Source organism: Lingula anatina, chromosome 3 (assembly GCF_051362555.1).
Source record: "Lingula anatina isolate TDL-2025a chromosome 3, LinAna3.0, whole genome shotgun sequence".
NCBI classification, from domain to species: domain Eukaryota; kingdom Metazoa; phylum Brachiopoda; class Lingulata; order Lingulida; family Lingulidae; genus Lingula; species Lingula anatina.
Window position 1 is genome coordinate 4,570,614 of NC_141769.1, and position 23,231 is coordinate 4,593,844.

Below are 23,231 nucleotides of genomic sequence, written 5' to 3' on the forward strand. Positions count from 1 at the left end.
TAGTCTACATTTTAATTAATTTTCTTTAAATGGTTAACCCGTGTCACGTACGCGTCTCCAGTTAATATTTTATTTTTTTTTAGGATCTAGTGTTTGTCGGTGTTGGTATAGGAAAATCAAATAAATGGGGGGTACAATCCATACTGTATTTTATTCAAATCTTCATTTGCAGGTTGGCATTATAATCAGCACTTAAAATGTCGGAAACTGAAATGATTAGTATCCATTGCAAAATAGTCATTCATCGTCAGAGCCATATTTGTACTAGTGACATTTCATACAAGTTTACATGTTAAGTACACTGTATTATTATTATTATTATCATTATTATCAAATAAATGTATTGAGTATGTTTAACCTAGAGACGCCCTTATCCTTAATAAAAACTATAGTACCGGTATATACCTTACAGATGTTAAAAATTATCGCTTATATTTTGTGCTTAGTGCAAAGCAACTACTGCATCTAACACCCTTTCATTCACCGATCGGCCAGTTGTGGGGCAGAATTCATAACCATGGGAGTCCTCAGTAACATTTCTTTGTGTCTGTAACTCAAATGTCTTTAGTCAATTTACAGTTGATTTATTCTGACATTTATGCTAAATAACTCTTATAATATTTCGAGCGCATAAACCGTTTCGAAACCAAAAAAATTTTCCCTGGAGACACTCCTTATACATGGATACAGAAACGCAAGGTTGCAGTTCATAGTAAGATTCAATCGGATATTTCCTGCAACAGTTTTGAAAAACTGGTCGTGCAGTCAGCTTCTTGCTGTCAAATTGTGCAACCACAACAACATATTCATGCATAATATTCAATATTCGCCTACACAACCCGGCAGCTCGGTTTGAAACACCTTTTGGCTTTTTCACAACAATTAATTCGACATTTTAAGGACGATTCTTTAAAAGTAGGAAGGAACGGTATGAATCTAGACCAGCTATATTTCTGCAGCCAGGGGGTCAGATAAGGAATGTTGTAGGGTCTGTAGCTCTCCAGTTCACAAATGTGGGCGCCCTGTGACCCTGCTGTGGAATTCGTGGTCAATTCTGCTCGCATGCTAAGTATGCCGCGCTCTTCTAGAGTCCCTGAAATATTTAAATTAAATTATTTTATCTTTGTAATGCATATAATATTGCACCTTGTCTATACTTGTACTAAACTCTATAGCCTACAGTATACGACGCCTGTGAAAAGCTGTTTCGAATGTTTCTTATTCATGATAGGCAGTCATTTTTTCAATATATATATAAATATATATAATGAAAGAAGAAAAAACATACTAGGTCAATCACTTTGTACATCAGAACTACTCCTTTACCAAATAACACGGGCACAGATACCTTCTGGTAGTCTATATGTATATATCTTTTAAGATATGTCATTAAAATGAAAACAGACAGAGTACTTTTACTTGAGCAAGATTTCTCTTCTTATCCTCGGTCTATCAAATTGACTTGACTCAATTCTTTAAATTAAATCAAAGATCCTCGATGTGAATAACGAACGCAAACCTTACAGGCTACAGCATTTGGGTACAACACGGGCTGGTTTGACTTACCTGGCACTGTGTTATCTAGAATGAACGCCAGCACTCCACAGAGAAACATTGGCGTTGTACAGAGGACAATCAACATCTGGTCGACTTCTGGGCTTCCTGCCATAAGTAAAAAGGGCATTTGTTACTATAAATTGGATACTGTTTTACACCTTTTCACCAGAGGTCGCTGTTGGCATAACTGTTGACATATATCGAGTAGCGCTAGAGTATCAATATGATGAAAAATAACGCCAGAAAACACATATTGGGGAAAAAACCTCGAGAGTAAAACATCAGAAAAGTGCATTTGCTGTACGAAAATATAAGGCTCCCATTATGCAAAAATATATATATCGCCTTTTTGACTGCATATCTGCATAACCTAAACTAAAAGCCCCTAATCTCTTTTCTCAATGCTCTTAGCAGGCAAACGATTTAAAACTTAAAACTGTTTTAAAAGGCAATCTGGGATACAACACAATGAATCCAATGAATCACAATGAATACTCAAGCAAACAAAAATCAAGAAAAGTCCTATACTCACCGGTGTCAATTGCATCAGTGTGTTTTTTCACCCATTCCGATACCACGAATCCCATAAGGATCGAGTTCCCGAGGATGGACACGTTTCTTGTGGAGAGATGGACGTGCTTCACATTGGAAATGCCTACTGAAATCACCACCCCTAACCCTAAAACAAACTGGCAAAGTTATACAAACACGCAACATAACAACATAACCCTCCGTATTAAATGTTGCCGTATTTTATAATGTTGTATCCCAACCAAATGGTGTATATTTCGGTCTGATAATTCTTCTATATTCTATCGTTGTCATGACAAAATATTTGATACCTTGTTCTTCTCAAAATTGTAAATTGGTAACAACAAATTTGCTCCGGCCTAAATACTTTTTCAAATGTCCATCATAAAAAAAACAGCGATACAGATAAGAGAGAAAAAAATAATAAAATAACAGTTAAATACTCATATGATCACTTACCAATAGTCATGACCCCAGCTTGTATCGGAGTAGGAATGGCCGCCAAGAGGGCACCAAATTTGCCACATAGCCCCATAATGATCATTATTACACCTGCCGCCTGGAACACTCTTATACTGGCCACCTGGGGACAAATACATATAAATAAATAAATAAATAAATAAATAACAAGACATATCTTTAAAACACCTGAATAATAATTAACAAAACAATATCACAGTCACAGTAGAAAGATAGCAATAATTCTGAAAAGTTTATCCAGAGTTTTCGGAGTTGATCTTGTTTATTCATAAGACATAGTACATAGTATTCTTATTGACTGAAGCCACACTGAAAACGATATCAAAGGATTGTTGCTGTGATTAAAACAGTGTGTTGCTTGATTTGATTCCATATCTGTTGATATACGTATTGTGTTCTTTTAGGTATCTCCTCGTTACATTACATATATATAACACAACTCTGTATTTACGTGGTCATTTTTTTTTCTAAGTTACTCCCACTACCTTTGTTATTCCAATGAAGCCAATGCATCCACTATAAACCGTCGTACCATGACCAATGCCGATGGAACCCCCAAGAACGCTGCCCAGTCCTTCCACCAATATTCCCCGGTTGACGGCGTGGCTTGGAGGGGGCGGGATCTCACACATTCTAGCCGCAACATAGTAGTCTCCCAAGGTATCAACCACTGACGAAAGGGTGGCAAGGAGCATCCCTAATATTCCTCCTAATGCCACTGTAGGCAGCCCATACCGACCTAAGGAATACAAGGTGGTAAATTTTTAGATTTCACTTATTTAAATTTCAAGTATCTCACCTTGAGTCAAAAGTGGTAGCCCAAACCGAACTGTGGCTATAAAGGCAAATGTTCAAATTTCAAATATTTTGCCAAAAGCCTAAGTGGGTAACCAATAACGACTTATTAAAATACAATGTGGCAAATATTCAGATGTTATATTTTCCATCCAATACCACATTAGCCAACCCATACCGTCTTAGCTAAGACATATCAAAGTGACAATTAAATTTAAATGGTCCTAATGGTCACTCAAAGTATCCTCCCGCCATAGTTTAAAGCAAAAAATTTTAGTGATGATTTTATGCAGCCCAAAAACTTTTCATATTAAGATTTGATCATTTACCCGACAACAATTAGACTAACGAATTTACAGCACATAACTTAGCTAATATATCAATCTACGTCACAGGTGTGTTGTTGTTGTTGTTGTTGTTGTAATTGATGTTGTTGATTGTTTCAACGCACCTGGGTAAGGAACAAAAAACCACTTGGCATTCCGTACCGAGCCAATGCCAAAGTCAGCCCGTGCCTTAAAACTTGGGGTGTCGGCTCCCTCGGGTAGGACATGGGCAGCTGTCATGATGCCGCTCACCGACCAGGCTATGATAACTCCAAATAGGACCTGAGGAAAATTAGTACCCCCAAAATTATATATATTTCTATACAAAGGTGGAAAGAGTGAAGATGTGCCCTTCCCTTAGTTTCGGAGATACTCTTTTTGTCCTCCCCCTTAATTTTTTAACACAGTATAGCGAACGAAACAATACAGAATCAGGCAATTTTATCCATGTGCCATACATTAAATGCTAGGAATTTTCTGTATAGGTTTGATTTTTCTAACATCTTTCAGCAATTTTCATCCTTTTGCCACCTTTTATTCTGGATCTTCCAGTGCTATTTATATTTCTGACACAAATTGAAGACGTCTCCGTGTAACAAAAATATATCCGACTTAATTAAAGGCAGTCAGAGTTTCTTTTAGAATTTATGAAATTTATGTGTACCAAAATTACATACTGGCTTCAAGAACATGTGCTAAATGTTTTTTGTTAGTTAACATTACAAGGTATGTTTGAAATTATGTGCGTGCGGGCGTGTGTGCGTCTATGCAAGAAAATCGGATTCAATTTTAAGTATAAAATGTCTTCATTCAAACTTGGCCCGAGGCTATATGGTAAGTTAATGTTATCCCCATTAAATTACCGGAAACAAGACGAAGAGTTTGCAGCTGACTTTATGAAATCCGCGTTTCTTGTTCCACCAAACAAAAGGTACTTCCACTTTCTCGAGGAATACTCCGCATATGATTACAATGGCGCAAGTCCTGAAAGTTGCGATATTTTATGGTCAATACAGAAATAAATCAATGTTTATTAAACATATCAGCGAGCAGATTGCCAACTCAAGCTTTCTTTTCTTTTTTTTTCTTTTTTGTTTGATTGCCCGCTGTCATCCTCTTTTTATGTTAATAATAAGTAGAATTTTTGCTGTATATATTTTATCTGTAAGGAAACGTGTACGACTAAATAAGATTGCTCAGACACCACCTATACTTACAAGGCCCATAGTCCCCAGTGTGGCTGTGCCAGTTTTGCTATAATTTCATACACCGACAGCCCAATCATGATGATGCTTGGCGCAATAGTCAAAGGTCCTATGAAGTGCAACATGAAACCAATGGCACCTGAAATGCATAGAAAACAAAAAGGAGGAAAAACACACTAGACCCGACGTATATACAGACACTTAAGTAGTGGCAAACTTAGTACGGAAACTGATTCATTTTCTGTTACGGTAACTTTAATCAATGAAAGGAGGTAATATAAAATTTTCAGTCGATCGGTGTTCCTAAACAGGAAAAAAAACCTTGAGAAAAAGAACTGCATACATAACAGTCATCGAATATACGTTGTGTACAACCTAATTTAAAAAAATTTGATTATTGACATTGTTCTTACCTGTGCACCCAAGCAGTACCTGAGCTAAGGACGCAGTGATGAGGCTTCCCTGCACAACATTGAGGCGCTCGTGCCACGTTATGACACCGACGGCCGTCGTGTTTAAGTCTAAACTTGAATTCACTGCATCTGCAATATTGCAATATTGAGAGTATTCGGAATTATTGCATTGAGGAAAGATTTTATAACACTTGGAGCTTGTAAATCAAAATCATCTCTCTATATAGCCACCAAAGGGCAGCAGAAAGGGCATGCCGACGAAAAGGAGACCCAGCACGAAACCTTTTCCCTGTATCTATATACATGTCATAGTCATCATCTCCATGATACATTTCAAAACTAAATTTTTCAAAAAGAAAAAGAAAAGAAAAACATTAATCATAAAACGTTTTTCAATATTTCAATCCGTATTGTTGCTCTATAATAGTATTTGAGGAGTATTATTTACCTGTTTGGCCTGCATATTGGTTTAGATCGGAAGCACATTTGAACTGCTCTATGGAGAGCAAAGCTATCATGGGTGCCAGAAACGCCTTGCTTCCTCCCTGGATACTCGGTAGCCTTAAACGGTCAACAAATGTTTTTACTTATTGACATTTTTGTAGTTTGAGGGTTGAAATGGCAGCCATCTCCGGTGGCAATAAGAATTAATCAAATCCATTTTTATGTTATCTTTCTTAATGAAGTTTAATCTTTCCTTATGTAAATTTCACTCAATAAGTATTCAACCATTCTTTATAAAAAAATAATTTTTCGGACATTTCTACTATGTATACTATATACTTAAATCACCAATTTACAAAATAACCAAAACCTTTCACAATTCTACGGTCTATAAAGCAGTTTCTGAGTTCTGATTTTCTAGACTATCTATTTCTTGCGCCACTCTAATAATAAGGCAAAAGCTTGTGAATAACACTCGTAACGCTAAGAAATAGAAATACAGAGGTATTTACATCGAAATTTCCTTAGCGGTTTTGGAAAGGGTTTACCCAAGGGGAAATTGCTGAAATTTTCAAAACATCTTTTGTTTTTTATAATAGGTCCAATAAAGCTCTAATAACGCGCATTATTAATTATAAAGATATCCCTTTACCTGCTTCCCACTGTACACTGGATCAGCGTGACGATCCCCGACACAAACATAGCGTTGCACTGCAGCTCCGCCTGGAGGTTAATGTTGTTCTCCTCACACAGAAGACTGGTCAACGTCAGTGGCAGAGACATGGTGCCAGCGACACATAATATGGCTTGCTTGAAAAAGAATTGCAAAAGGCTATCTGTTACAGGGTCATAAACACTGGCATGTTTACATAAAGTGCTTTTTCCATTTAACGAATATCTTGGGATGGTTTGCCTTCAAATAGTTTCGGGTATGCTTTTTTGTAAGGATCTCGGGCTAAAATTTTGATGACATGTGCATTATCAGATGCATTTATTTATCTACATGGTATCAGTTCTTAGGTATTCAAAAGGCTACTACTACTACCGCCACTACTACTACTACTAATATAATAAGAGTTCTTGACGGCAGCGCTTCAAATTCGTCGCAGAGCTGTATGAGAATGATTTACAACCATAACGTAATAATAAAATTTAATTTTTTTTCTAAGAGTAAAAACGGGAGTAAAAAACATGATGAGTGTAAGACCACTCGCGGTGTATCGTCACAGCTATTCTACCTTATCGTCTCCGTCAACATGGAAATATGTTGGTTATCAGACGCTTCTCACAAGATAAAAAGACACCTGAACAAACCTGCAAGCCGAAAAAAATCACGGAAACAGCCGGAGGGCTTTCGTAGATTTTATAAATCAGCTCCTCATCATTAGAACCTTCACGCTGATCAGCGCTTGGTTCTTGTTCAGCGATTATTTCATCAGCGTCTGCCATCTGACAATCGACACTTATGTACTCCTCGGCGTTCTTGCCTCCTCTGAGTGGCTCCTCACATCGGGACATCATATGATCACCTGTAAACTTCACTTTGTTGATTTAAACTTCTCAGTCAGCCACCCTGACACGTGAAACCATCAACAGTTCGAATTAACAGATATATAACAGGTCGTTAGCAGGGACGGTGCGATAACTCCAAGATTAGTGAATGCTACTAATACTTCTATATCTTGTTTATCTGTGGCGACAAGGTTAAGTTGCATCACGTTTTATAACCACCGTCTCTGAAATCTCTTTGCGAGTTTTTTCATCCTTTCTTTGGCGATTTTTGCCCAATGTAGGCAGTAAGTGGAGAAATATCCTTTATATTTCACTAGGACTGTTTTAAACTCAGGTAGCTCTTGTCGCATCGGTTGATCGAAGCACTCCACAAATTTTGATCATCTGCGAGTGGTGTGATCAAGGGTCCTCTTTTCGCTGACTTTACGGACCCCACGCTCTAAATACTGACTTTTCACAATGCTCGACTGTTGTGGGTTAGACATTTTGAATGGAGGTTATAAAACTGCAAAATGAAATGAGATATATCGGAATTCGACTGACGTTGTCAGTTGACATATCTTATTTCATTCAGCCATTCATTGAGCTCTAAATGAGTTAAAGCGGGAAGTGCGGCAAGACTGCATTGCGCTGGGTTATGAAAAGTAATCCATTACTAGTAGGCCTACAGTGTATACAGGTGTACATACCTGCGGTATGTACACCTGTATACATACCTGCGGTATGATAACGATGAAGGCCGGCTCTAGTGGAATCTTTCATAGATATACTTTTTCTTAAAAAGATGACATTATAAGCGGCGATTGAGTGGGTCAGGTAATGGCGAGGAACGATAAAAAATGACAAGGATCCTGTACTGTATATAGCTTTAAAATAATAATAATGTCAGAATTTTTCAAAGATTACGACAAGATAAAAGTTGAGAAGTTCGTGAATCTCATGCAATGTGCAGCCATCTTTAAAAAATGTACTTTGCAGGGCAGTGTACGGAATGTAAACTTTTGAATTGACCCTTACATAACTCGTTCTTGGAAAAAAAATTAACGCTCCTCGTTTCCTCGTAGTTATGTTATATAAATCTATATACTCAGTATCTTTTAGTATCTTTTCTCGCAATTTGCTTCATGGTGAAACTAAACTTTTCATCGCAACTTTAAACGCATGTTTCAGCGGGTAAACTAGCCGGACCAACGACGATTGAAAGGTCTTATCACACCGTTATTACAGTGTAATCATGGCATTAAAATCACTGCAAGCATCTCTGTATACTTAGCTGTAGTAGGTATACCTAGTAGGTGCAGTTGATTGTATTTAATTTAACCGACACGTGTACTGCATGGCAGAGTATACTCAGTACATGTATATGGCACATTATTGACTTTGACACTTTAAGAAAAATATTTTCGATGCTATGTTTTTTATTTCTCTTTCATTTCAATATATTATTAGACCATTTGTTTGTATGGTTTTATGACAATTTATCACTGCCAGCATTGTTAATTCTATATAATTTATTCATTCGGTAAGGAATGTTATACAATGCAAAAAATGACCTATAAACTTTCTCTCAAGTGTAATCCTGTTGGATATTACATAGAGAGATTTGCTAGAATTTTCACGGACATATATGTGATTTCTTTTCTGTTTTTTTTCCTGTTTGATTTAACATTGCCTTTTTATGTGTCCTACTGTTCTAAGGATTATTAGTCTTTATCAACTTCTTTGTGTGAACTTCTCAGCGACCTTCACCTCTTCAACTTCATTTCGAGGTTAACCAAGCCTACGCATGCGCATTTATTTACACCGCTCCTCGTGAAAACATGGCGACACCGGCTAAAGTCAGCAAACCTGAGGGCAAAAATAACCACGAAAATGCCGATGAGGCAGCAGGTGAGTATTTTTGGGGAAATCCCCCGCCTTTTAAGACCTTGCATGTAGATTAATGAAGAAAACGGACTATGAAAGGGACGTTAAAATTGCATTCGATGTCATTGTGTACTCTGACACTTTGTTCCGAATGCCATGTGTTTCTCGCATGCTTTGTTCGTAGACGAAGTATCGAAAGTACCATTTTTCGTGCTTAGACACAGAGAACGCTGTATTAAGACGCTAAGAGTGATCAGAAATCAGAAATTCTACTTAAAACTTCCAGAAATAGTGATTTATTAGTATTAAATAATAGAATCTCACTCCTGTCCGATTTAGCATATAAATTAGAATGACAGTGATTCATTGATTGAGGGTAGTTTGCTAGTCAGAGGAACTTTTTTCCCTCCTAAACGTGAGTTTCCATGTCGTTATCACATTCCTTTCCTTCCATACCCATTGATAGATTATAGTTCACTGAAAGCATCAATGTTTTGAAATCATGTTGACAACAGAAAAGCACTTAAGCATGTTCCTACTTATTTTAAAGAAATCTCACTTGTGTCCATAAGTTTTTATATTCATTTTTTCCTGCTTTGTCTATTTGTTGAGAACATTGGATACACACTGCAGTGCAAAGTGTATAATTTGACAATTGTTTTGCTTTCAGTGTGTTTTTCCTTATCATAGCTGGTTAATTTGTGGAAATTTGATATCAAATCTAATGCATCCTATTGGTTTTTACCTTGTCATAAATGTACATTACGTGTCATAAATGTTCACTGCAGTAAGGCTGTTTCTTTTCATTGTACATACTTATCTGTAACAGTCACTTGTATATATATTATAATAAGGCTGTATACTCTGCATCTAGGTTAAAACAAGAAAAAATTCTCACCTTTGAAAATTGTCCACAGAGTTTATGTTCAGGCTGTTTCCTATGTGCCACAGTCCAGATATGAATGGGCATTTTCACCATGGGCAATGGGCTTTTGCTTTTATCAGATGTCCTCTTATTTCAGTCGGCTCCAAACTGTCACCACACACTTCTTCATAATTAATGTCAGAAATGATCTGCCATATTCATAATCTGGTATGAGCTCAACTGGCCTTGGGGCCTGTTTCTCAAAAGTCTCAAGTTCTTGAGTTAACCTTAGACTGCTAGAACCAGATAGCTGACTATGTAAACTCAACTTTGCATGACTGGTCTAAGAGCTTTTCAAAGTGTTTGTCCAACAATTAATGTCCCTGGCATACAACTGTCATTACTCAGAGTAAAAACCTTTGTCAGAACATTTGAAGTTTGTATAGTTATAATGAGGAAAAAATTAATTAATCCAGCTGATGGATTCTTTGTGAAATAGACTTGGTTGGCTTTGCATGGTAGCCTACACTTTTAGCTCCAAAATAGACTTAAGGTCTCTTGAAGCATGCCAATGAAATCCATAATTATTTATATTTGCATTTACTGATGTTCTTCATGTGAATGTGATTTAATTGGATACTTGAATATTTTTCAGACAAAGAGCAACAAGAAGCAATAGAACAGATAGATGAGGTACAGAATGAAATTGACCGACTAAATGAGCAGGCCAGCGTAGAGATTCTCAAGGTGGAACAAAAGTACAATAAACTAAGGCAGCCGCACTATTCCAAGAGGTCCGACCTTATTGCTAAAATACCTAACTTCTGGGTAACAGCAGTATCCTTTCATTGCATTAAGTCAAAATAAAACAATCATGAGAAGTGAGTGTAAATAAAAAGGTCATGCAAGTAGATTAAGTAGATTAAAATTGGAAATAAAATATCTTATGGGACCATTTTAATGATTATTTTTAAATATAGTTGTCACCAAACTAGTACTGCCTTGGTTGAAAACGTTTATCTTAAATTTAATTTTTTTTCTACTCCTGAAAATTTATTCAAGTATGTCTTTGTCTTGTACTAGGATTTACAACTGTACTCATTCTTAAAATAATACTATTAAAGAAACCCTTGGCTGCTAATATGTTATCTAAAATCTCACTCTTGTTCCAAGTTACTATAATCTGTTTTTCCTTTAAGCATTTCTTTTTAGTTTATAATAAATAATCAGTGTGAAGTGAAAAAAATACTTGAAAAGTTTGTAGACCACTGGTGGTTTTTTGTCCTTAACTGGTCAGTTTGTCAATCACCCTCAAGTGTCAGCACTACTCAGCGAAGAAGACGAGGAGGCGCTACAGAGTTTAACAAAGGTGGAAGTACAGGAGTTTGAAGATATCAAGTCCGGTTACAGGATCAATTTTGTAAGACATTTTTTTTATTACAAAATCGTATGGTAATCTTTTCTGAGAAAATTCCCTTTGAATTTTTAGTGCATGTCCAGTAACATGATTCTCCTTGAATAAGTATAAAGTTGACAAAGTAAATTGTAATAGGTATACTTTTGTCAGACTTCTTCGAATGTCTTAAATTTTAAAGTAGTTGGCAAATTAAATTTTTCTGGGGTGAGCCTGGCATTTCTGCATTTGATGGGAGTACCTCTTAGTCTTTTCCTGAGGCAATTTAAAACAGAACAAGTGACTATATTGAGCCAGTTTTTCTGTAATTTTTATTCTTTTTACATAATCTTGGACCCTGTTCCATGTATTGTTTCAGTCTTAGTTAAGGCACCAAACTTTGATAGTTGACAAGATAAAGCCATCTCAGCAGTCTAAGATGTAACTGATGTCTCTTTATATGTTATTGTTGCCACTGTTTGTTTATGTCAGTATTAAGATGGAATTAGTTTTAAGGCAATGAAGTTTCTTCAGATTTTTATAAATAAATAAATAGATTAATTTTGTAAATAGAGATTCAGAGGCAAAGGATTTCATGAGATGTGTTGTGCTCCTAAAGTGATGATAATAGTTTCTCCAAACAGCTGAGCTCAGAGTTACTTGCACTCCAATATTTCTTTGTCTGGGTGTTGGACTGCAAATATCTTTATGTTTGTAACTTTACTAATGTAGATCATTTTTATGACTTGAATTATTCCTGAAATGGTGCCTTAAACTCTTATGCAAGCTGTCAATGACTTTAAAGTGAAGAGTGTGACTGTGAAGAAATTCCCTCTTTTAATTTCAGCACTTTGATGTTAGCAATCCATACTTTGAGAATGATGTTTTGTACAAAGAGTTTCATCTGAACGACACAGGAGAACCATCCTCAAAGGCATCTCCAATAAAATGGAAAGCTGGAAAGGTAATCACACATTTTTCATTACAAAAGACAAGGTCATGGATTTGGAAGTGGGCCATGTTCCCACTTACAGTAGTTTGTTTTTTTACTGCTTGTAAATAGATAACTGTAGACTGATCTCTGGTCGTGTTGATGATGTTGGTGAAAAAAAGTTCCACTATTACTAACATACAATGAATGTGTCTAAAATTTCCGTGTTGCAGTTGTTAATATGACTGTGCACTTTCTTATTTTCCACTCTGAGCTATTCAGTAACATTGTTAAATCCTATATAGTAACTCAAAAATGATATTTTATTTACAAGAAAAGTTCTCTTTTCAGGATTTGACAAAGAAGAACAGTCAAATCAAAGGACGTAAACGGAGCCACGAGGAGCAGGAATCTTTCTTCAGCTGGTTTGGTGACCATCTTGATGCGGGCACTGATGAGTTGGGGGAAGTGATAAAAGACGACATCTGGCCAAATCCACTGCAATACTACTTGGTGAGAATAAGGCCCGGGGGGTGGGGTGTAAAAAGTAAAAGGTCAACTCTTCCCAGATGAAGTACCTATTATTTTCTAGCTTGGCAGTGTCATTTGATTTTGTGGTTGTTTTTAGAATTATACAGTTTCTATATCACAACCTTTTTAACTCAAACTCTTTTTTAATGCGATTATTTTGAAGCTGATCTTCTGTGTTGCAGGCGTCTGAGATAGAGGAAGAGGGTGTTGATGAGGGTGAGGAGGAGGACCTAGATGATGAGGGGGAAGAGGATGAGGGAGAGGGAGATGAAGAGGAAGAGGTGGAAGGAGATGAGGTAATGAAAGATGGGAATCTGACATAAACGGTTAACATTTGTGTTAATTTCTTGACCAAAAAAGATAAATTAAACCTGGCTGCCAGGTCTTATAAGGCACTTTTTGAAACCCACTTTCTATTGAACTATTTACCAGGCTAGCTTGTGACAGAAAATTCTGATTGTTTTATTTGGCCTGTCTTATGGCACTTGGAGGCAGGCCATATAGGCTGTTGTGTCTTTGAGTTAATCATGCAAATTTTCAACTTCTTAAACAAAAGTCTCATCCAATTTTCTAATTCAAAAATGTGGTCAAATGCATTAATTCCAAGGCTACCCAATTCTTGTTGCCTTTTTGTTACAACTACTGCAATTACATGGCTGTTTGGGCTTAAAAGTGTTTTTCACAACCATTGTATTTAGATTGCGCTCACACAGCTCTCTCACCTAACACATTTAAAATTTTTTGACTTCAGGAGGAAGGAGAGGATGAAGGAGATGATGATGCTGCATGAAAGAAGAAACAGTCTGACCATAGCAATTTGTAGTTAATAGCACAAGAGAAACTGAAGTCGGTATATTTTACATTCCTTCTCTTGAAAAGAATTGGAAATCTCCCGTACTGACCTTCATCAACCGAATTTTGACTATATGGACACCACCAATACTGATTCAAATTTTAAAAAAATTGTTGTAAAGTTTATTTTTGTAGTAAAGTCCTTTGCTTTCTGTACTGCCAATAGTGTTGAGTGTATAGAGGAACAACAAGTTGTCATGTTGAAAGATCATGTTTGGATTGCCAATAATGTCTTTTTCAATAAATGTATTTATACAGTTTTAACTTCTAGGAAATGTAGGCATAGAAGTAGCCCAAAATGGTCGTTTTAATGTCAGTTTTGGTGGTGTCTAATTTGTCAGGATGTTTTTTTACTTTATATTTCTTTGACTCGATAGAAATATTTTGTGTAGATTTTCTCACAGAAGAATAAAAACCAAGAAGGACCTCCAAATGTTATGCAGAAATTTGTAAATAAATAGAGAGCCCATTAAATTCTCTTCATACTGTAGTGGAATAATAGTGGCACGGAAATGATATCGGCTAAAATTGTGCATATTTCCACTGATCTAGAGTTTTGAAGATTTGATGACTGTCATCGTGTCAAATAGTACCATGCGGAATGCAAGGAAAAGATGTGTCTGGAAAGGTGATTCGATCATTAAAGATTTAAGTATGGTGGATGTGCAGACTGTCACGTGTATCTAATTTTAATCTTGGGCACAGAGAAAATAAATCATAAAAAAACAATTATAAGAACTATTTATTATTTCCGAGATTTAACTTGCCTTTTTTTGTCTCTCAAGGATTGGGAAACTTCTTTTATATCTTTGCACTGAATTGTGTTTTCTAGAAGATTTTGGGAAATATTTCACATCTGACTTGCTTGCGTATATAAATATATGTATTACTGTTAATAGATTACCATCATAGCCAGTGCACTTTGTGTGTGAAAATATGTGGAAGATGGGTGCTACCAGTAATGCAATAGTGGCTTTGTTCATTTTCTTTTTACAGTGGATAATTGTAAAAGCTAAGAAATGACACACGGTTGTTGTCTCTGCAATAGTAACAAGAGTAATGTGTGGTACAGAATAACCTGTATTTTGTCGGACAGAATAGTAGAATGGCATATAGAGTGCAATAGTGGATAATCAAATTGGTAGCCGTCAGTGATCAAATATGTTTCGGGGATTTAACATGTACTAATAACACAGTTTCTGTATATCTTGAGGATATGTTCAGTTTGGGCTACTATAGTTTTCAATTAGTTTTGATTCCATATCATCCACTTTGGCCATATGTTCATATTTTGGCCATCTGCCTTGATATTGCTGATGTGTCCATAATCTGTGCAAGGAGTGGGTATAAGTGCTTGAATTGATGTTTGTAATCTTAATATTTTCTGTCAAAATTGAATGTTTTGAGTGATATCATATATTTTTAGCTCGTAGTTAACTTTCTTTCTTTTCTTGGCTTTTTGGTCTGTTGCTTTCAAGAGAATTATTGTTGGGAGGGGGGAATTATTTTTGAAAAAATAAATTATTTCATCTTGTTCGGATTTTATAATTTGTCCGGTGACCTTCTAGTCAGGGGGGTTGACATGGAAATACTGGCAGAATATAAGTTGCTATTGTTGATGCGTCCTGCCCTTATGTTGTAATTTATAAGGGAGCTAGTACATACACATAACGCATATGTATATTTGGATGGGGAACGGGCAAAAATTCTTGTGGTCTAAACAATTGGAAGGTATGCTTTGGTTTCCTGTATATGTAAGGATAAATTTGCCTGTGTTTATAGAAGTCTATTAACAGTACTATATACAGTGATAATCGTGTGGGATGCTTTGTAGATAGATGTCAGCGGTGCAGTTCTGGTGTCAAGATAGTCCTTATCCTCTGCTTTGTTAGTGTCAGGTCTGTCTTTCAGTTTACGGTTGTATCAGCAGAATTATGATAAGAGAAAAGCAATATTGGAGCAAAGATGGTATGAATGGTATAAATAGATTGCAAGATTGGTCACTCTTACATAGGCCTGGTATCATTTGTTCTTTGTACATCAATGAGATTCATAATAAATGAACATTTGATAGAAAAAAATCCTTGTTGTGTTATCTCGGATAACAGCTGATCTGCCAAATTTTTTTAATGACGTTTCCTAAAGGTTTGAAGTTTCCAACAAATATTTTAAAAATGAAATTTTTTTGTTGAGGATGTATTGATGTATTATTTGACAACTATTATGATTCTCTTTTGCTTTATGGTATTGAAAAGTACAAATTGGATGAACTGGTCTTCATTGTTGTAAGCAAATAAGTTTCTTATGCCAAATAAAAGTGAATGTGTCAATGAACCCAAAAATTATAAAAAACAAATGTTCAGTCATGTTACTCAGAAAGTGTGACAGACCTGAAATAAAATACTACTTCCTTTGATTTTCTTTTAAAGGCCTAAGCACCTGTTTTGTAAGCTGTTGACATCATTCTTTTACCATTTTTCTTTTTATAACCATGGTACACCATATCTGAAAGAGCTGAGAATATTGCAGTATGTGAATCCATTTTTCAAGTGTAAAGTTTTTAATTATAAGCGTCAAAATTGATATTTACAAGTTGCCGTCTCCATTACAATTATGACTTGCAAATTTAAAACTAAGAACTCAGAATCGGGTTTAGAGATTATAATGCATGCTATAATCCTTGAAACATATTTTGATTTTGGTATACTTAAATGAATTTAGGGAAAAGTGTTGAAATTTTGTTTTATGAAGTTTCAAGGTCATCCTGATGAACATGTATGTAAATATTAAAAAATAATATATAGTATGCAGATGTAAATTGTTAAATCTTAAAGATACTGAAAACTGATGATGAAATGTTCATTTTATGAACAGCACACCCGGCAGTTTTGTTGGTGTTCACCATGTTTTTAACTATGTGTCAATGATGCCCAATTACCTGCTCTCAACTGCTCTGTTTGACCTGGGTCTTTTTAGCAAGCTGTTGTACCGTGACCTCTGAACTGCTGGCCTGACCTGAATCTGTAGAATTGTCATGCTACCTTTACCTTTTTGTGTCTCGTTTTTGTAACAACATGTGTGACTAGTGTTTTCTAGCATTGTGCTGTGCTGCGACCTGTGTTAAAGAATTCAGCTGGCCAGTGGGTCTAAGCATGCTACAAGCTCAGTGGAAGGCTACCATGGCCCATAGGAGCCTACGCGTGCGTCTTTTAGACGCCCCTTTACATGCGAAAACGACAAAGCCTATGCTGAGTTCGTCTTTTACTACAGAGCTTTGAGAACCGAAAATGACATGGCTGTGTCTCTTTCGCCACTTACTGAACTCCACAGATGCGAGATTGACACGACCCATGTCGCGTTCGTCTCTCAAATGACACTGTTATAAAACATGAAATAGGCATAACGTGTGATTTTCGCAGCTGAATAAGTAGACCCTTATAAACGAAGTTGACGTAACTTGAGAGTCATGTCGCTTTCAACTCTTACAAACCTCCAACAAAATCTATCTCCACACAGACGCGCGCGACATGTACTATTGGACATGGGTCAGTTGAAACCCTATTAACCTAAAGGGCTCATGTTACTTTCAGCCAACTCTTATATGTCAAATCCAATTAATTTGAAACAGTGTTGTGCTGTCCCAACACATTTTTTTCATTTAAATCCCATCATAATTTAGTGCTGTCTAGATAACAGTGTGGCTAATTGCTTGTAATAATTATATGGCCTCATATTTTTATTTTCAAGGATTCAAATATAAAGGGTTTTAAGACGGTCCTTCTGTTTCAAATTAATTGGCTGAAAGTAACATGAGCCATTTAGGTTAATGTCGCTTTCAACTGACCCATGTCCAATAGTACATGTCGCGCGCGTCTGTGTGGAGATAGATTTTGTTGGAGGTTTGTAAAAGTTGAAAGCGACATGACTCTAAGGTCACGTCAACTTCGTTTATAAGGGTCTACTTATTCAGCTGCGAAAATCACACGTAATGCCAATTACATGTTTTATAACAGTGTCTTTTGAGAGACAAATGCGACATGGGTCGTGTCAATCTTGCATCTCTGGAGTTCAGTAAGTGGCGAAAGAGACACAGCCATGCCATTTTCAGCTCTCAAAGCTCTGTAGTAAAAGACGAACTCGGCATAGGCCTTGTCGTTTTCGCATGTAAAGGGGCGTCTAAAAGACGCACGCGTAGGCTCCTATGGGCCATGGTAGAAGGCAACTGCACAGTAGCTCAAAGGAATTGGGAACTAGTTGCTTGTGCACTGACAGCTCCCACCCTGAGGAATTTATGAGGCATTTTATCTTTATCAGGAACCTTGAGTGGAAAGGGAAATTTAAGTTTTTGCTCTTTTTTTCCTTTCATTTTTATTTCACTTTTGCTGTAATCTGCTGCTTCTCCAAATAAACAAATGTTTGTTTTTTTCAAAAGGAAGGAAAATGTTTTGTTGAAGACCATGAATCAAGATGCCTGTCATAAGAGATTTTTTCATTTTTTAAATGGGGTAAAATTTTGACAGGCATCTTTTTTTTACTTTGTGTTTCATTAGAGGATTTTTGCTTTTTTTAAAAACTGTGTCAAGAAAGAATGTGCTCAGTAAAAATACCATAGCCACTGTAACACACAATCATTTTTTTTGCTTGCAAGTACAAAATTTATTTTTTGGTTATGTCTGAACCTTGTCCAGGCTTCGGCCATCTGGTGATCTTACCAGGTTTATTTTGAAGATTTCTATTCTGTTCTGTTTAACCTAAACTAATTCTTCCACGTCTAATAAACAGTGTGTCCAGGTGCATTGCAGATGGGCCTTGGGGGCCAAAATGGCCTGAATTACAGATTTTTAGATGGTGAAACTATATTGGACTTGGGATTTTCATTGTGATATTGCCATTTTGCTCTTTCTATATCCTGAAGTAACCCCATAACCAAGTGTATTTTTAAGATTTTTAAGCAGAACAAAGTTGCTTTGTGGAAATGAAAGGGATGTTGTACAGCGTTAAAATCAAGACATTTAGGGCAGTAGTAGAGGTTGAAAAATTACGAGGTAAACTACCACCTGCTGCTGGGGGGGGGGGGGGTCTGGACTATTTCCTCCCAATAAATAAGTCCTTAGTTTAAATAAATTTAAGGTGAGGCACCCCCACCCTTTTGCCTCTACCAATTTTTTTGAGTCTTGAGATTTAATAAAATATCAGTATAAAGAGGAATGTATTATTTATGTAATCCGATTTTTAGCTTATGACCGAAATTTATTTATAAATGTTGACAGACCCTTTTAAGTTTATTCACAATAATGCGAAGGACTTGGATATGAAATAGGACATTACTTTCTCATCTTTTTGAGTCATTGATTCTTTTGAATTCCCCAATATCCAGTAGTCAGTAGAGGAGAAAGAGGTCCTTAAGATCATACCTGGACAATTCAGAGTAATAGTGCACCTATTAACTTAGCCTGTACATCTGTTGAAAGGCATATGTTAGTCACTCTCACTTGTGCATAATATTTCTTTACCAGCACTATGGGTTGACCTCAACCAACCATAAAAAGATTTTTTTACAAAACATTTTTCTTTTTAATTCTTTGATTTGAAGAAAAGTATAGTGCAGTTTGTCAACAATTTAGCTATGTAAGTTATGTATTCGTAGAATGCTTTTTGTTTCGTAGAAAAATCCAAAATATCTTTTCCTAGCCTGTAAACAAGCAAAACATTTATGAAGGAAGGCTTTATGAAGTTTTTTACAGTGACCCTATCAGTTTGGAACAATTTGCCAATGTTTTTTTTTTTTTAAATCATAATCCAAATAAAACTTCTTTTTACTGCAGTACTTAACGAGGAAGGAGTTTTTTTTATTAGGTCATGCTTATTACATCTATGGTTAAGATATGTAAATGTTATGAAAGTGAAATGGTGAATTACAAAGTGTTAAATTTTTACAAAATATATCAAATTTAAAGAACAAAATACTTAAATCAGGAAGGTTCTGGCTATCAGTGAGATTTTTGTCCAAAGCTCAACACTAGTGTTAAACCCCAGCTAGGCAAACAAATAATAATTCACATTCTGCAGCAAGTGTCGGAAACTGCTCACTTCCTCACACTAAAACCAGGGCGAAATTGTCGCAATGCAGAAGTACTTAACTTGGGAGTAAGAATTTAAGCTATGCCTATTAAAAAGACTAATTAGGCAGATTAATTAACAGGCATGTGGGGAATTAAGCAGCAGTTTTTTAATGTCCTAATACATTTGACATTTCAGGACAGTTGTTGTCCCTTGCTGAGATCAGGTTAGGGTTCTTTACCCCATTTGCTGTGCTGAGGACAACTTGACTTCTATTTAGTGTTGGATTTGTGGTTAGAAAACTTTTTATGTTTTGAGCTAGACACCGCCTCCTTGCAAAAAAAAAAAAAAAAAAAAAAAAAAAAGTCCAGGGTCATGGTAGTGCATTTTGTTGATGGTGTCCTGTCTGCAAAATGAAATGATGTCAATTTTTCATCACTATTAGTCTATTATCCATCATTTTCTAAATCAAAGGCAAATTGACCACCCATTTAACACTTCAACCTTTTCAGCATGTGCTTTACAATAATAATAATTATAATTATAATCTGCTATCCCTCTCCAAATTAAAAAAAGGGGAAATCGTGTTTATTCATCATGTGTTGAAAGACAGGTATTACACTGTGGACCATAATCTCATGTTTTATAAATGGAACAATAGAAACTCTTAAGGTGCTCTCAATTATTTAACTTCAGTTTTAAGTCGGTAAGGAATTACTTATACAAATAACGACTATACAGTTGTAGGCCTTCAACAGTTGCCCCCCCCCCCCCCCTTCCCAAAAAATGTTTTTTTTTCAACCTACTGCCCTTATAGCAAACCTTTTCTATAGATCTTAAGATTTGTAATCAAGCCACCTCCCCCCCCCCCCCCCCCCCCCCGCAACCTCCACTTGATTTACTCACATGAAACTCTATGAATATAAGGCTGTGTAATCTGTCCTCTTCAGTTGAGTGATCTCCATGACATCCCCTGATATGAGGTGAATGTGTGTTCAAGTAGGAAACCTTTTAAGCCCCCCCTGACCTTTCTTTATAATGGGTCTGGGAATGTCAGAATACTCTGGGAAGGAGAAAAAAGTGTCCAGACTTTTCAGAACACTTTGATAGTTAATTATAGTTCTAAAAAGCCTCAACACGTAGCCTTAATGGTGTGTATTATCACAAAGGTTGAAAATAGAAACTGCCAAATTGTTCAAACCTCTTGAACCTATTTTTGAGCTTCACAATTGGAGAGAGTGTGTGGTATCAGGCAAAAGTTTTGGCTGGACTGATGCTCTTTTACTTTTCTAACTGATGATGATTTTTTTTTTTTTTTTTTTTTTTTTTTTGTTGAATAACTATTTCTTTCACTGTTCAAATCTTAGGTGCTGGTTCCATTTAAATGAATAGATAAAAACAAATTAAGTCTAACATCAAGTACATGAAAATGATAAGGCCTATCAAATGTGTGAAATTTCAGCCCTTCCCTGACCCCTATTCCCTCAGGAATCTTTATCTCTGATAAATATATGATAAGCACACATCTGAGGCATATTTCATAGTAAGTCAAGAAAGTTGAAGAGCAAAATTTTTGTTTACATATGAATAATAATTGCACTACTAGTATTTCATGTTCCATATTCAGACCAGACAGTCAACTCTGTCTGACTGGGAGTCATTAAATCTCAAACAGTTTGACCAGTAAGTTTGCTTATTGACTGAGCTTGTTGTAATGCAATTGGTGTATCTTTCATTGTGCAAACGCGCCAGATCATTCTCCCAGAAGAAGTGCAATCAAGAGTGCTCTGTGTGAATGGGTGGAAATACCACCCTGGACATACACAGATACCAGTGAATGAACCTGTCCTGAGAAGACTATACAGACATAGGAGGAGCTTGGCAAACAAGAAATTGGAGAAAAACACTTGAAATTTGAGATCTTTTCTGTGCCATCTTGGCCAGATGTGGCCATTACTGTCTTTAACAGAGATCTGGTTCTTTGTAAGAAGGTGGTTGGGGGGGGGGGGGGGGGTTGCTGTAATTAAGAAATCATTTGGAAAATATTTAAAACTTGAAGTCTGATCTGTGCCAGATTGGCCAGATGTGACCAGTTTCAACTCCAATAATTTGGTCTTTTGAAAGAGGAAGTAAGAAAAGGGGACTATTGACAAAGTTTTTAATTTCAGAAAAATGCTTTGATTCAAGAATTTGTACCATCTTGTGATTTTGACATGTTATTGTAAACCAATTGATGAATGCCAGAATTGGATTAAAGATATTTATGGATTTTATTTAAACTCCAAAATTTAGAAAACGTATTGAAACTTGAAAAAACTATCTGAAGTCACATTCAAAATTGATCAATATTTCAATGTATTGACTGCTATAAATAGTTAAAATACAAATGATATTTCAGTCAAGTCAGTTTTGATTAATCACTTGGTATAAAGTTCTAAAAACTTATTTCCTGAGCACCTTTGAACATTAAGTTCATGGGGTGCATTTTTAATCTGTGGCCCTGGTTTGTGTAACCTGACAACTGTAGTAAAGTATGAATGAGAAAAACCTTCAAGTGCTGAATAGAAATAACTTCCCTTTTTTATCAAATTCTTTTGCACGTGAAAAGCATGGAGAGCTTTGCACTTCCTGTGCTACATCTGGGGAATGTGACACTGATTTGGGGTACTTTACAAATATGATAATCTCTTTAAGGTGGTGTCTGGGGGGGTGGGGGGGTGGGGGGGGTGGGGGTAACCACATACAGTAATTCCTTAGGTGTGAGAAGGGATCACTTTTTGTAATATCTTACTTTTTTAAGATTTGTCATTTTCTGTCATGACAATGCACTTTCTGACAGTAAATCAACTATGACTCAAACTTTGTGAATTAACATTTTAGATATAATATTACAAAGAAATTATATTGTAAAGAAATTATTCTTTCTGGTTGTTTTGAATTTATTGAGTAATTTTTATATTCCCTGAGTGTAAAGAACTTTTAATTGAAATATTTGTTTTATTTTGGTTTTCATTTTAGCAATAAACATGAAATGAAAATAAAATCCAATTGTTCTTGTTATAACATAATATTTTTTAAAGAAACAAATTGGTTTATGTGTGCACAATCTATGATTTGGATCAAAGAAAATTGTTAAAAGGAAAGATTATTATTTTCTTCTACGAAATCTTGGCTGTTCTGGTGACGACATTGTGTCAAGCTTTCAGATTTTGATTTAAAATGCGAATAGTTTGTGATCCATATAATGATTACTTTATCACAATTATATTTGTCTATTTGGTAAAGTGATATGCTAACTATGAAATTTATAACTATGTTTGCACAAATAAGCGAAAAGATTAAAAATGCTTTAAAAGATTGCCATCAGTTCCAGCACATGTACATGAGCATGTGTTTCTACCTTAGCAATATAAGATAATTTGATCAATTGAGAACTACTGATCCAAGAGAAAATTTGGATGGGGCAGCTG

The 23,231-nt window shown here is 35.9% G+C and overlaps 2 protein-coding genes across 4 annotated transcripts; one reads left to right on the forward strand and one right to left on the reverse strand.

Moving 5' to 3' along the window:
• Window positions 1–132: 132 nt before the first annotated feature.
• On the reverse strand, window positions 133–10,226 carry LOC106180772 (solute carrier family 23 member 1). Of its 3 annotated transcripts, none has more exons than XM_087008640.1 (12): window positions 10,028–10,226; window positions 6,404–6,561; window positions 5,756–5,868; window positions 5,308–5,436; window positions 4,907–5,033; window positions 4,553–4,673; window positions 3,815–3,971; window positions 3,054–3,307; window positions 2,548–2,671; window positions 2,090–2,236; window positions 1,567–1,662; window positions 133–1,093 (listed from the first exon to the last, which is right to left on the reverse strand). In XM_087008640.1, the coding sequence occupies exons 1-12, from the start codon at window positions 10,106–10,108 to the stop codon at window positions 831–833; spliced, it is 1,770 nt and encodes a 589-aa protein (XP_086864766.1). In that variant the 5' UTR covers window positions 10,109–10,226; the 3' UTR covers window positions 133–830. The 3 variants fall into 3 exon arrangements, with proteins under 3 accessions (XP_086864766.1, XP_013420342.1, XP_013420343.1); XM_013564888.2 differs by lacking the exon at window positions 10,028–10,226 and adding an exon at window positions 7,066–7,744; XM_013564889.2 differs by lacking the exon at window positions 10,028–10,226 and adding an exon at window positions 6,990–7,090.
• LOC106180773 (protein SET) lies at window positions 9,033–15,782 on the forward strand. Its single transcript, XM_013564890.3, has 7 exons — window positions 9,033–9,153; window positions 10,650–10,831; window positions 11,292–11,414; window positions 12,235–12,351; window positions 12,670–12,831; window positions 13,032–13,145; window positions 13,601–15,782. The coding sequence occupies exons 1-7, from the start codon at window positions 9,084–9,086 to the stop codon at window positions 13,637–13,639; spliced, it is 807 nt and encodes a 268-aa protein (XP_013420344.1). The 5' UTR covers window positions 9,033–9,083; the 3' UTR covers window positions 13,640–15,782.
• Window positions 15,783–23,231: the final 7,449 nt, after the last annotated feature.

Coding starts and splice junctions, on each gene's coding strand:
- LOC106180772 (XM_013564888.2), bottom strand. CDS start 7,272: ATGATGTCCCGATGTGAGGAGCCACTCAGAGGAGGCAAGAACGCCGAG. Junction 5,869..6,403: donor CAGTGTACAGTGGGAAGCAG/GTAAAGGGATAT, acceptor TGACCGTTTAAG/GCTACCGAGTATCCAGGGAG. Junction 3,308..3,814: donor GTTTTTTGTTCCTTACCCAG/GTGCGTTGAAAC, acceptor TGTATTCCTTAG/GTCGGTATGGGCTGCCTACA.
- LOC106180773 (XM_013564890.3), top strand. CDS start 9,084: ATGGCGACACCGGCTAAAGTCAGCAAACCTGAGGGCAAAAATAACCAC. Junction 10,832..11,291: donor CTAACTTCTGGGTAACAGCA/GTATCCTTTCAT, acceptor TTAACTGGTCAG/TTTGTCAATCACCCTCAAGT. Junction 12,832..13,031: donor ATCCACTGCAATACTACTTG/GTGAGAATAAGG, acceptor TCTGTGTTGCAG/GCGTCTGAGATAGAGGAAGA.